At 48.2% G+C, this 13,561-nt stretch overlaps 3 protein-coding genes and 2 non-coding genes across 7 annotated transcripts in view; 3 read left to right on the top strand and 2 right to left on the bottom strand.

The window, feature by feature from the left end:
- Window positions 1-4,109, top strand: part of LOC135255934 (uncharacterized) — a 12,125-nt gene extending 8,016 nt beyond the window's left edge. For all 3 annotated transcript variants that reach the window (XM_064337763.1, XM_064337764.1, XM_064337762.1), the window contains 3 exons: window positions 1-17; window positions 1,633-1,740; window positions 1,893-4,109. The exon at window positions 1-17 is cut by the window's left edge and continues 37 nt beyond it. In XM_064337763.1, the coding sequence (XP_064193833.1) occupies window positions 1-17; window positions 1,633-1,740; window positions 1,893-2,066 (299 nt within the window). In that variant the 3' untranslated portion in view covers window positions 2,067-4,109. The remainder of the gene's footprint in view (window positions 18-1,632; window positions 1,741-1,892) is intronic.
- tmem109 (transmembrane protein 109) lies at window positions 3,652-6,410 on the bottom strand. The gene is made up of 3 exons (XM_064337765.1): window positions 5,218-6,410; window positions 4,733-4,835; window positions 3,652-4,443 (listed from the first exon to the last, which is right to left on the bottom strand). The coding sequence occupies exons 1-3, from the start codon at window positions 5,446-5,448 to the stop codon at window positions 4,082-4,084; spliced, it is 696 nt and encodes a 231-aa protein (XP_064193835.1). The 5' UTR covers window positions 5,449-6,410; the 3' UTR covers window positions 3,652-4,081.
- Window positions 6,411-6,432: 22 nt separating this feature from the next.
- Window positions 6,433-6,519, bottom strand: trnay-gua (transfer RNA tyrosine (anticodon GUA)). The gene is given in 2 exon segments: window positions 6,433-6,468; window positions 6,483-6,519. It is a non-coding gene; the product is annotated as a tRNA-Tyr (tRNA).
- Window positions 6,520-6,686: 167 nt separating this feature from the next.
- On the top strand, window positions 6,687-6,758 carry trnae-cuc (transfer RNA glutamic acid (anticodon CUC)). The gene has a single exon. It is a non-coding gene; the product is annotated as a tRNA-Glu (tRNA).
- Window positions 6,759-9,656: 2,898 nt separating this feature from the next.
- Window positions 9,657-13,245, top strand: LOC135255922 (fructose-bisphosphate aldolase B-like). The gene is made up of 8 exons (XM_064337746.1): window positions 9,657-9,782; window positions 10,182-10,393; window positions 10,771-10,825; window positions 11,392-11,552; window positions 11,730-11,813; window positions 11,941-12,115; window positions 12,250-12,449; window positions 12,806-13,245. Exons 2-8 carry the CDS (start codon window positions 10,187-10,189, stop codon window positions 12,899-12,901), a joined length of 978 nt encoding a protein of 325 aa, XP_064193816.1. The 5' UTR covers window positions 9,657-9,782; window positions 10,182-10,186; the 3' UTR covers window positions 12,902-13,245.
- Window positions 13,246-13,561: the final 316 nt, after the last annotated feature.

The following is a 13,561-nucleotide window of genomic DNA, read 5'->3' as shown; positions in this document are numbered from 1 at the left end:
CAGGACCCCAGGCCGCGGTGAGCAAACCCGCACTGTCCTCTCTCTCTCTCTCTCTCTCTCTCTCTCTCTCTCTCTCTCTCTCCCTCCCTCTCTCCCTCACTTTTAAAGCATTTACTGCACCCACTGGGGGTTGAATTTGGGGAGTGTCTGTTTATCTATAGTATGACTTACTCAAAGACTATGAGGGGGAAAATTCAGATGGTCAATTTTGTGTTGGGCCAGGCCAAATTGGCCATATGGGTGACCCAGAAGCACCAGCTAAGGGGAGCAGGCCCAACAGTGTTAATGTGGTTGCGGTTTCTGCTCCGAGCAAGGATACGGCTGGAGTTTGAGTATTATCTGCTGATGAATGATTTGCCTGTTTATTATTATTTATAGTGGTGTATTCAGCAGGTCCTGTGTGCAGTAGTGGGCAATACACTAGAATTGAAGGTTTGAATAGGAGACATGGGGATAGTGGTGTTAGTTTTAAGTGTTTTCTGTGTGTGGGACTGGAGTTGGTTTCTTTTTTCTGTTTGGTTGGGGTTTTGTTGGTTCTGGGGCTGCAAAATGATTAAGACTGTGTGATTAATAATAAACAGGGTTTTAAAAGTCAAAAGTCTCTCCCTCACTCTCTCCCTCTCCCTCTCTCTCTCTCTCTCTCCCTCTCTCCCTCTCCCTCTCCCTCTCTCTCTCTCTCTCTCTCCCTCTCCCTCTCTCTTTCACTCTCTCCCTCCCTCACTCTCTCTCTCCCTCCCTCCCTCACTCTCTCTCTCTCTCTCCCTCCCTCACTCAATTCAATTCAATTCAATTCAAATTGCTTTATTGGCAGGAAATACATAGGTACATATTGCCAAAGCATTATAATTCCATTCAAAATACATATTTCCAGTGGAATACTAATAATGAACATTCTATTAAAAAATAAATAAATAAATAAATAAATAAATAAATAAATAAAAATAAATAAAATAAAATAAAATAAAATAAAATAATAATAATAATAATAATAATAAAATAAATAAATAGATAATTATATTATTATGTATGATGGTCACTCAGTGTCCCTCAGGTTATGGCAAGCTGAGACATATTGAGCCGCAATTGGGGCTGTTGGTCCTTGTCCTTGTCCCCATTTTTCATTCTTTGATAAAGAATGGAAGTTTTGTATAATTTCTGAAAATTTTAGGTAATATATTTTTCTAATATTTGTATATCTTGTACAATTTAGGAGGAAGTGCATCTCTGTCTCAACCTCTCCTGTCTTACAGTGACCACATATTCGTTTTTCTTTTGGTACCCATGCGTTTTTGTATCTGCCTATTTCAATTGCAAGCGTGTGGTCACTGAGCCTGTACTTGGTCAGGATCCGTCTCTGCTTTGTATCTCTGACAGAGTAGAGATATTCTGCCTGTGTGTATCTATCTCTCTCTCTCTCTCTCTGTTTCTTTCTCTGTCTCTCTGTCTCTCTCTAATTTAATGTGTTTTATTGGCATGAAATACATGCAATAAATATTGCCAAATCATTATATAAAAGAAAATAATTTAAATGTGTCTCTCTCTCTCCCTCCCTCCCTCCCCTCCGTTCTTCCCTCTTTGCCCTGTCTGCCTCACTGATTATGTGTGTGTGTATGTGTTGCGTGTGTGTATCAGGGCTATGCTCCTGTCATGTACAGTGCACCTCCCACTGCATCAGAGCCAGTGAAGGAGGATGAGAAAGAGGCAATAGCTACTGACAGCCTGACTGCCCCTGACACTGAGGTGAGTCATTACACACACACACAAACACACACACACTCTCACACATACACACACACACACATACTCTCACACATACCCACACTCACGCACAGTGACACACACGCACATGCACACACACACACACACACAGTGACACACTCTTCCTGTCTCAGGATTCGGATGGGAAGCAGAAGCCATCGTCTCCCTCCTTCCCCCCGAGCTCAGACTGTTTGCACTCATCAGCCCAGGGGGTCCAGTTCCAGATTGACAAGGAGGACAGGACAAAGGACTACAGTAATCACGATCCCCAGGGCAGCGGCACACGCGCCTCCGAAAACTTCCTCTAGAGCATCACTTCCTCTATCCTGATGTTTGACGGCCACAGTCCAGGGGCTTTCTGTCACTTCCTGTTCCCTGGAGAACCTAATTTTAGAGGCCACAGTCTGACCAGAACTTCTCTGCCTGCAAGCCTGGCTCAAATGCTTTGTTTCAAGCACTTTAACCCCTTAAAGTGAAATTCCTGCAGGATTACTCACAACTATATGAGATGTGCATTTTCATCCAGGCTCTTATTTCATATGATTGATATGTTTAAGATGCTTTGTTGAAAATTCTCAAATGCAAAATGCTTTTTTACTCAGACACTGGAAAATGTGACACTCCTGTTTATCCCTGAAATAAGAGTTTCAAAGTGAAAATGTGTTTAATAACCAAAACCACCATTTGTGTTAAAATGGCCCATAATCCTGTGGGAATCGTTTTGGTGTCTGAAGACTTCCGGCCAGGTGTGCAGGGAGCTGAGTGCCCTGGGGGACTGGAGTTACCACCCCCTCCCCCCTCCCAAGAGAGGGGGTGGAGGGGGGCGGGGGGCAATTCTGTGGCTAGTTGGGGTGAATTTGGGATTAGGAGAATGGGGATGGTAGGGGGGGTTGGGGGGAGTAGTTTGTTTTAATCTAGCGATTTACACTTTTTAATGTTTTGTGAGCCAGTGTAATTATAAGATAGATTCTGACAGCCTTCACTGGATGGCATCATCAGTCATTCGTCACCATAGAAACAGAACTCCTCAAACAGCAGGGGGCCAGAGAGAGCAGAGGGAGACTTCAGCCCTCCTGTGACTGATCAAGAGCAAATATTTTTATCCAATCCAAACTCAAGAGTATGAAACCTTCATCCAATCAGGATAGAACAAGCAAAAAAGAAATAAATCTGAAAAAATTATGCCAAAAAGCTAAGACCTAAACTGACTGCCTGTCAAACTCAGATTATTCCAGAATGGCCAAAATCATACCTGTAGCGCTGAGCATTCTGTCATCAGAGGGGGAAAGTCCAGGGGTCAGAAAGTAAAAGTCCTGCCGTGTGTTTCTTCCACCCATGAACTCAGCCAGCTGACATCACTAATTAGTTCCAGCTCCTGGCTGCAGTATTGTGCCCGTTAGCAAATCTGGGTGATTGGAACAAAATACTGGGGGGGACTTTTACTTTCTGAATGTAAGATCTTGCCAGCTCTGCCTGTTATCGGCCAAAGACTGAGTTTGAGAACACCTGTTCAGATTCGTGAGCTTGAGCAGCAGAGCAGCAGGGCATGGCTAACATGGCCGACCTTTGTACGGCTGGACACTGCAGATTTTTACTCCAGCAATGTGGAGTGCCTCGAATCAGTCACACCGGACTGGAACCTGTGACTTTCCGGGTCTTCCTGGTGCTACCTCATAAGTACCTCCCTGGCCGTAGCAGTCGGCATAACCTAGCCAGCTCCGTTAGCTCAGCCGTGGTGTAGAAACATTTGCAGTGTTGTAGAAAACTATGTGCTTTGTGTAAATGTTGAAAGCATGTATTGTGTGTATTTGTGGGAGATAACTGGACGACAGTAATGATCGGTCAAATTAAGAAATACAGCTTCTCTGTAATATTTATGTGCAAAACTCTTACTGTAGTGTCATGCCTTTATTGTAGTTTGTTTGACAATGTACACACATATCCACTCTTAAAAAAAAAAGAGAAAAGCAAGATTTGCATTTGTTTTCCTTTAACCCAAACTGAAGTAGGACAAAAAAGCTCAAATTGGCAGTGTGTGTGTCTGTGTCTCTCTGAGTGTGTGTGTGTTTGTGCAGCTGTGTGTGTGTCTGCATGTGTGTGTGTCTATGTGTGTGTGCGTGTTTGTGTGTGCATGTCTGTTTCTCTGAATGTGTGTGTGAGAGTGTTTGTGCGTGTGTATGCGTGTTTGTATGTGTGTTTGTGTGTGTGAGTGTCTGTTTCTCTGAGTGTGTGTGTGAGAGAGAGAGTGTTTGTACGTGTTTGTGTGAGAGAGTGCGTGTATGCGTGTTTGTGTGTGTCTGGGTGTGTTAGCGTGTTTTTCCCATCACTCCTCCTTCTTGCGCTCCACCGTTCTCAGTTTCGCCTCCAGGCTCCTGATGCGCTTCTCCAGGTGGGCGGAGTCACGGTTGCGGTCACTGGCCCCGCCCATTCCCATCAGGACGCAGGCGCATACTAGCCCTGCCAATCGCAAGGCCGTGGTCTCCACCCCTGCCTCGGTGTCGCCCACGATCAGAGAGAACAGCCAGAGTGCCACGCCCAGTTTCAGCAGCCACAGGATCCGCCTCACCACAGAACCCACCAATCGCAGCAGTAGGGACAGCAGCCAGTAGCCAATCACAGCCACCAGGGCCCATTGAGCTACGAATGCCACGCCTTCTGGTGTGATGCGGTGAAATGGCAGTTTGACTAGGAAAACGGGACAAACGGGGAAACATCATTAGCAGTTTGACTGAACACAGCAAAATAAAAAAAACATTCTTTCATACACAGCTTCCTGCAGTCCTGGTGGCATTGAGTCAGAGAGCTCAGTGCACAGTGATTGGTGCATTAGTGTTTCGCTAGCGCTAGGGCGTTTTAGCGGTGTTGGTGCAGTTGTACAGTTGTACAGTTGCAAGTTGGAAGAAGTGCTAGTTTGTTGGTGCATTAGCAGTGTTCAGCTGTTAGTCGGAAGCAATGTTGAGTCTGCAGCGCTTACTTGGGATTCCAGCTGCTTTGAAGATCTCGGAGACGTACACAGCAACCACGTTCAGCCCGCTAGCTGCTCCCTCTGACAAAACTCTGATCACTCCCTGAACACACTGAGTGAGAGAGAGAGAGAGAGGGATGTTTACAAAACTAATGCCATCGAAATACATTCTCCTGCCAGTTGTGGCTTGATTTTTGGGCCTTGTATAAACTAAGTTAATTTACCAAAAAATCTTCATTAAGCACTATTATGTGCGTGTGCGTGCGTGCGTTGGTGGGATCCAGGTGTACGTAAAGTGAAACATTCACATGAAAAAGGAAGACTGCAAAATGTTGCTTTTTTGGAGAGAGGCTGAAATAAGGCGATACGGCGTACAGGGTGTTGTGTGGGATGAAACAGAAAAAATGTATACGCTAAATTATACACAGGCTACGTCTTAAAGTGAATGGGCCAGCACAGGAACACGACGAAAAGTATTTATGAAAACACAGTACCTCCAACGACTTGTCAATCGCCTGGGTCCCGACGACGGACACCACGTACTCGTGCGCTTCCTTGGAAAACTCCAGCACCCGAGTCCGTATATCCCGCATCAGCCCGGCCGATTTCGGAGGTTCTCCGGTCGGTGACGCGTCGGCTGCGCACTCCGGCACCAAAACGCACAATACAGATGCTGCTACTACTAGAGCTAAATAACCGAGCGGCATCTCTGAATGCATTTTCATATGTGGAATTCAGTAGCGTATTCTTACAGTACAGATTACCCCAGTTGGACGTGATGGAAAAAATAGCAACGTTATTTTTTGTCCTTTTCAGCGTTTTCGTTTCATCTCGTTCAGTTTGTGTTATTTAGATTAAAACTAGTAAATTAGCCGATTTAGCACTCACTCTTAAATATGTCCCTGTTTTGTATAGTAGGCTACAACTGAATAAAAAAAAACTTAGCTAGCTTGTGGTTCCACCCAGCTTTACAAACTAACGAGCTAACTTCCAAAAGCTACCAAAAAGAAGACATACTTTAAATAAAGTGCTCGTTTTCCGTACAGTCGTATATCACGCTAGAACTAATTAGGCTATAGTTCCACGTTGGCTTCGCGCATTTATAGATTGTAGCAATTGTTCGTTCAAATAATTTGTTGAAGGCTGTAGCTTTAACCACGTGTCCACGCCTATTTTTACTTTCTGAGTATTAAGTTAGTACTACCATAACTGAAGGTGTGATTAAATCATGCAAACTATGTATTTTATTTTTCTTATAAAAACCTAACTCTGCGCACACTCTAATGCCAGCGCAAGGCAACAAATGTTTACACCGATAAGGTTGTTCGACAGGTTTACGGTTTCATGCGAAAGTCTACATCACTTCCTGCTCCAGTTCACTGAAATGGCAGTATATGTTGTCTGCCCTGGTCGAGAAAATATTCTGCAGTGTATTACTGTACTTTGAGTACTAATCAGACTCATCAAAATCACTCGATAATGTGTATTCAAAAATCATCTTAAATCAGTTCTTTAGTCTCTAAGAATAAAGAGTCTGCTAACTATCACTAATAAACTATACATATCTACTTAATACTAGTGGTATAAGTATTTCAGCAATGAGAGAAACACTATACGGAATCCTGTTTTGACTTTACGTTTGCTTGTTGGAAGCATGTTAGCGGTCATTCCAGGACTTCGATGATTATGATTATTTGAACAAGAAAATGTCCTTCGAGCCGGATTCGAACCAGCGACCTAAGGATATCAGATTTATCACCTACAGTCCTCCGCTCTACCAACTGAGCTATCGAAGGATTAGTTCAATTTCGCACTATGTTTTTTTGATGTGTCAGCCATGTTACTTGGCTGAAACTTTATTTTACGTCACAGGCTTGAAGGTATACTCACCTTGAAATGGCATGCTAAGTTACATACATGGAATACATGGAATTCTTCCGTGTTTGGAAGAAGAACTTACATATCCCTGGTGGTCTAGTGGTTAGGATTCGGCGCTCTCACCGCCGCGGCCCGGGTTCGATTCCCGGTCAGGGAATGGAGATTTTTGACCTTCCATAAGCATTAATCTCCAAGGTATCATGGTCCAGTTGAACTCCCAACAAGTCATCAGACACCAGCTGGACAAGAATGGACACCAGCACTGCCCCCAACTATTTTGTACAGTCTCTGCCCCCGATGCAACATGCACTGAAAAAGCTTTGGTGGTCACCTGCAATATAACCATTTTACTGCCGTTTCATCTTCTATCACATGGCAATGCTTTAGGTTCCATGAGGATTTCTCCATGCTGTCATGGTCTTGCAACTTCTGCTGAACTCCCGACCAGTTTTCAGGTGGACTGTTGAATCACTGAACACCAGCACTCCTGCCATACGCACCACATTCTCTACCTGTGAGCCATAAGTGCTGCACAACATTCCAAGTCTCTCTGGTGCTACCAAGAATCAGTGGTTTAGCTCAGCAGTTAGCCAGTCCAGAGTGTTTTTTATGCAGTACTTTTCTATACATTACATTAAGTTAACATAGTTTGGCTATTAAACAATATCAAAGTTAATCATAGTGATATAACCATATCTAGACAGAGATGAAACCTAGAGACATGCAAGTATCTTTATAATGTAGCTAATGATTGCATTATAAAGACTATGGTGCTTGAAACAAAGCCTATAAACGTCATCTGTTAGGAGCTCCAATCTTAGCAAAACAACCATTAGCCACCAACTACTACAAAGTACATTGATGATACACCAAGAACAACCCAGATCACACAGAGCATAACCACGCCAGCACACCACACACACACCACGCACACCACACACACCACACCACACACCACACACACACACACACACACACACACACACACACACACACACACACACACACACAGCTCAGGAGGTAAGACCGATTGTCTGGCAGTCGGAGGGTTGCCGGTTCAAACCCTGCCCTGGGCGTGTCGAAGTGTCCTTGAGCAAGACACCTAACCCCTAACTGCTCTGGCGAATGAGAGGCATCAATTGTAAAGCGCTTTGGATAAAAGCACTATATAAATGCAGTCCATTTACCATTTACCACACACACACATATACACATGCACATACTGCAAGGCAGTGGGGGTTGGGCCAGGGGCACAGAGTATATTTCCCAATGCAATACCTGACAACTAAGACAAGCAGAAAAGTCTAAAGTCAGCGTTACAGAGCACAACGCAGACCTACCTTCATAGTCAAGCATACAAATTACACATTATATAAGCAGAACATGCATATAGTAACCAGTTGCACAGACTCAGCAGAAAATAAGGCACAGGTTCTGACAACAGGGTTTGAAAAGACCATTCTGCTACCTAAATATGCAGACGCAAGTCAAAAGTCCAGGTACCCAGAGGCGCACTGGCGCGACCCTTGCCTTCCTCTGATGACCAATCACAAACCAAGATCCACCTCACTCCCATTGACAACAGTCCTCATCCGCCCCTGCGTTAGAAATGCCCTCCCGTGGCCACGTCACACTAGAATCTACCGTCATCCGGGAGCTTTAAGCCTTTTAATAAATAGTGCCTTTCAGCTGCTGCTCGTTCTCAATTAGGGGAGCTTCACTAGTTTGGAGAGGGAACGCCGCGCGCTCACGGCCGTGCTGCAGTCTTTGCGAACTCACCCAAACGTTAAAGTAAGTAATGGAACTCAATGTATACTTTATAAATACCGAATAGATGGTGTTCACCCTTAACGTTCTTCGATATGCAGTCAATGTTTTCGTTATTACCTTGTAATGTTTAATTTACGGAGCCCGTTTTTTGTGCAGAAACCGTGAAGTTGCTGTTTTGTCAGTGGCGAGCAAGACAGGTATATTTGACACAGGTGAGCGTTTTCTCAGGATTTGTTTTAAAACGTAATCTAATTTTGAAAAATTTTAATGGACATTTAACTTGTCAAGTGCGGGAATAAAGGTTCTAATGGTTTCAAAATGAGCCGCATCCGCGTCCTCGAAATGATTTGCGGAGAATGCCTAGCCGTCTACAGCGCGGCGGAGTTTAGAGTGCGTGCACGGTTGTCGTATTCGAACTGCTCAGACATACAGCCAGACCTAAACTTGGGGTGAGCAACTATTCCTGCAGGGTTGGCCAACTAATTAGCTGATTTAGACTGGAATAAAATTTTCTTACATTGGGACCCTGGAATAGTTTAAAGTTGTCATTCATGAACTTATTAAGAAATGCAGTTAAACTATATAAATGACACAATCGCTAGGCTAATTAAATAAGAGCAGAAGTTTGCAGGAAATCCAGAATCTGATACGGGCCTGCTCGCCCACCTCTGATATAAATCATGGCCCTGTGTTCCGACCTGTCGGTAGTTTGCCTTATGGGAGGGGCGGGGCAGTAAGGCATGGGGAGGGGGGGCTGTATCGCACTTTTTACAGAGAACTGTCACAAAGACGCACCGAGAGAGACTATTCCTTTTGGCTGAAGGGAACACGGTGTTAAAGCGTAGCAGTGTTATGCAAGATAAAGAAAGGAATGAGGAAGGGGTAAGACTGTGCAAAGTGCACGGCCTTCGCTTATTCTTGCACCAATAGATTGATATGGTAATCACCGTACACCATATGGCGCTTGCGTAACTGCAGTGTTGATGTGGTGCGAGTGTAACTCTGTGCAGTGTTAATATGGTGCCAGTGTAACTCTGTGCAGTGTTAATATGATGCCAGTGTAACTCTGTGCAGTGTTAATATGGTGCCAGTGTAACTCTGTGCAGTGTTGATGTGGTGCAAGTGTAACTCTGTGCAGTGTTGATGTGGTGCGAGTAACTCTGTGCAGTGTTAATATGGTGCCAGTGTAACTCTGTGCAGTGTTGATATGGTGCGAGTGTAACTGTGCAGTGCTAATATGGTGTGAATGTGACTGTCATGTGATGGTTGGATCTGGCAGTGTTGATGTGTGTGAATGACTCTCAGGATGACGCCGTCGTCGCGTCTCCGGAGCAGAAGCAGGAGCTCTCCTCCATCGCCCAGAGAATTGTTGCTCCGGGGAGGGGCATCCTGGCCGCCGATGAGTCTGTGGGTGAGGAGCAGGGTGCATTATGGGGGGGGGCGGGGTGACCTCTAACCACAGGTTAGGGCTCCCCACATCCTCAGAATGGGCGTGTTGGCACACTGGATGTGTGTGGAATCCCAGGGCTGTGTTGGGATAAACCGTTTAGCAGCCTGTGACGGTGCTGTATGAATTTGCGAGCTCTGCTGCTCTTGCCACTGATGGGGCAGTTGTGTGCTGGACAAGTCTGATTTTTTTAAGAGTCGCTCGCTGCACTCCAGTTACAGCCCCTTGCCCCGCCCTACAGAAGGGGCGGAAAGCCCTCTGACTGTGGCAGGATGGTCATTCAGGCCGAGCCGCGGCGTTTGAGGCCGAGCCGCGGCGGTGATCTCTGCTGACGCTGACGCGCCTCCTGGCTCCGCCCCCCAGGCACCATGGGGAAGCGGCTGCAGAAGATCGGCGTGGAGAACACCGAGGAGAACCGCCGCGCGTTCCGCGACCTGCTCTTCTCCGTCGATCCCGCCATCGCCGAGTGCGTGGGCGGGGTCATCTTCTTCCACGAGACGCTGTACCAGAAGTCTGACGCGGGCGTCCCCTTTCCCAAGGTCATCAGGGACAAGGGGATCGTGGTGGGGATCAAGGTGAGAGAGAGGGCTGATGGGAGGGTGAGAGGCAGGTGTTCTTCTGTGACGCGTTGTTGGGGTGCAGTGGAGCCTGTCCATCAGGGCTGCCCAACCCTGTTCCTAGAGGTCCAGCGTCCTGTAGGTTTTCACTGAACCCTAGTTTGGCACACTTGATTCTTCTGATTAGCAGCTCAACAAAGGTCTCTAGCTGGTGAATGAGGTGTGCTTTGTTAGGGTTGGAGTGGAAACCTACAGGACCGAACAGGGTTGGGCATCCCTGCCCTACATGGTCTCTCAGCAATCTGTCTGCCACACGACTGACTGAAGCAAGAATGTGTGGTGGGGTTTGTTATTTATTTTTTTAAATTCCCCCCTCCCACCCCCTTCATGTGCAGGTGGACAAAGGGACCGCTGGATTGAATGGAACCGATGGAGAGACGACCACACAAGGTAAATAAAAATTTACAAAAGCCTTTTCTGGGGGTGAAGTTGTAGTTGTGAGGGAATAACACAGTAGTGCTGCCGTGGATCTCAGAGTCCCTGCGATCTAGTTATGGACATTCCATCTTGCAACGTCTAATTTAATTTAGATCACACTTTTCAGTGACTTACCTTTAACATCCGTGGGGATTTAATATGGCCCGTACTATCCCCCCCTATATCTGTAGGGGGCATTTGATATTGCCTGTACAATTTGCCCTCTGTGGGGGATTTAATATGGCCTGTACCATTAGCCCTCAGGAGGGGGTTTGGTGATGCCTGTGCTCGGGAGGGGGTGTGACGTTGCCTGTGCTCGGGAGGGGGTGTGACGTTGCCTGTGTGGAGGGTTGACGTTGCTGTGGGGGGGGTGTGACGTTGCCTGTGTCTCTGTAGGGGGTGTGACGATGCCTGTGTGGGGGGGGGGGGGTAATGGCTGTGCTGTAGGGGGTGTGACGATGCCTGTGCTCTGTAGGGGGTGTGACGTTGCCTGTGCTCGGGAGGGGGTGTGACGTTGCCTGTGCTGTTTTGCGGCACAGGTCTGGATGGTCTCTCAGAGCGCTGTGCGCAGTATAAGAAGGACGGCTGCGACTTCGCCAAGTGGCGCTGTGTGCTGAAGATCTCCGACGCCTGCCCCTCGGCCCTCGCCATCGCCGAGAACGCCAACGTGCTCGCCCGCTACGCCAGCATCTGCCAGCAGGTGCTCTACCGCTCTGCCCCCCCCCCCCCCGCCCTCACCTGCATCATATTTCACCAGCTTGTTTCTGCTGTGAAGTTGTAAGAGTAACTTGCAACAGAGCTAGCAGGTCCTGATGAGGAAATGGTTGGCTTGGATCAGAATGAATGAAGTGCTGGCCTGGTTCTCTGCTCTCTGTAGAACGGGCTGGTGCCGATAGTGGAACCGGAGATCCTGCCTGATGGAGACCACGACCTTCAGCGCTGCCAGTACGTCACCGAGAAGGTAACGCTTCCCCAGACTCGCACCGATTCAGCTCCAGGGTGCGCGCAGGTCCTGGCAGCTGTGTAAAGCTCACCCTGTCTCAGGTCCTGGCAGCTGTGTAGAGCTGACCCTGTCTCTCCCGGTTCAGGTCCTGGCAGCTGTGTACAAGGCCCTGTCCGATCACCACGTCTACCTGGAGGGCACCCTGCTGAAGCCGAACATGGTCACTGCGGGACACTCCTGCCCCAAAAAGTTCACCCCTCAAGAGGTTGCCATGGCGACGGTCACTGCGCTGAGGCGCACGGTGCCTGCCTCTGTGCCGGGTGGGTGGGTTAGGGCTGCATCAGGGCAGGGTGTAGGTACAGGTGCAGCACCACTGCATTTGAGCTTCTTAACCTGCCCCTCCCTCCTTCCCTCTCTCCTCTCCTTCCCTCCCTCTCCTCCATTCCCCCTGCAGGGATCTGCTTCCTGTCCGGAGGCCAGAGCGAGGAGGAGGCCTCCCTTAACCTGAACGCCATTAACCAGACCCCCCTGGGCCGGCCCTGGAAGCTCAGCTTCTCCTTCGGCCGCGCCCTGCAGGCCTCGACCCTCTCAGCCTGGCAGGGGCAGGCAGGAAACCGGCAGGCTGCGCAAGAGGCCTTCTGCGCCCGCGCCAAGGTGAGTCTGCACCCCACACCTGTGCCTACACCCGCACCTGCGCCAAGGTGGGTCTGCACCCCGCACCTGTACCTACACCCGCGCCAAGGTGAGTCTGCACCCCACACCTGTACCTAAACCCACACCTGCGCCAAGGTGAGTCTGCACCCCACACCTGTACCTACACCTGCGCCAAGGTGAGTCTGCACCCCGCACCTCCACCTGACACGTGTACACATGCAGCCAGGTGGCAGACCTCCAGCTCTGACACACACACACACACATGCACACAGGCACAGGTGAAGGCTGTAGAAACATGTTGCCTTGCTGAGTAAGCAGAAAGCCCTATAATCTTCCTTTCTGCTCCTCTTCCTCAGATTAACAGCCTGGCCTCTAAGGGCGAGTACAAGCCCACGGGCGGGGCCGACCAGGCAGCCACGCAGAGCCTCTACACCGCCAGTTACGTCTACTAGGGCTGTGACCTGCGCCCCCCAGCACTGACCTGGGATCAGCTCACCTGCGCGCCCCCCCCCAGCACTGACCTGGGATCAGCTCACCTGCACACAGGGACACCTTTCTGAATCCCAACACTGATTCAGGATCAGTCTGTATCTACACCCCTGCACACAGGGACCCCTGCTTTATGAAATCCCAACACTGATTCAGGATCAGTCTGTATCTACACCCCTGCACACAGGGACCCCTGCTTTATGAAATCCCAACACTGATTCAGGATCAGCCTGTACGAATCCTCCTGCTTTGTGTGCCTGCGGGAGCCCTGTTTGCTGTCTCTGGAATAAAACCTGTGATCATGTTATCGGTCTCATGGTTTTAGTGGTAACTTTAGCCCGCACCCGAAACACAAGCGCTCACAAAAGCTTAATTTATTGGGTAGTGGACACAGTGTTGCTCCTACTGAGCCACTGGCCGGACTGAACCCTCTCACAGTTTCCTGTGTGCAATTGACTGACCCATGGTTGCACAGCTCCCTCTGCTGGCCACAATAAAACATGCAGATACTCACTTCACAGTTGTGAGGTGGAAATCTGAGTCCAGCCTGTTGCTGAAAACTCTGCCTTCAGTCAGGGGGGAAAAAAAAGGCAGCCAACCTTTTCTCCGTAGAAACACTGACT

The sequence above is a fragment of the Anguilla rostrata genome, chromosome 5 (assembly GCF_018555375.3).
Source record: "Anguilla rostrata isolate EN2019 chromosome 5, ASM1855537v3, whole genome shotgun sequence".
NCBI classification, from domain to species: domain Eukaryota; kingdom Metazoa; phylum Chordata; class Actinopteri; order Anguilliformes; family Anguillidae; genus Anguilla; species Anguilla rostrata.
Note: the sequence above shows the minus strand (reverse complement) of the source record. Positions and strands in the feature narration are given on the sequence as shown.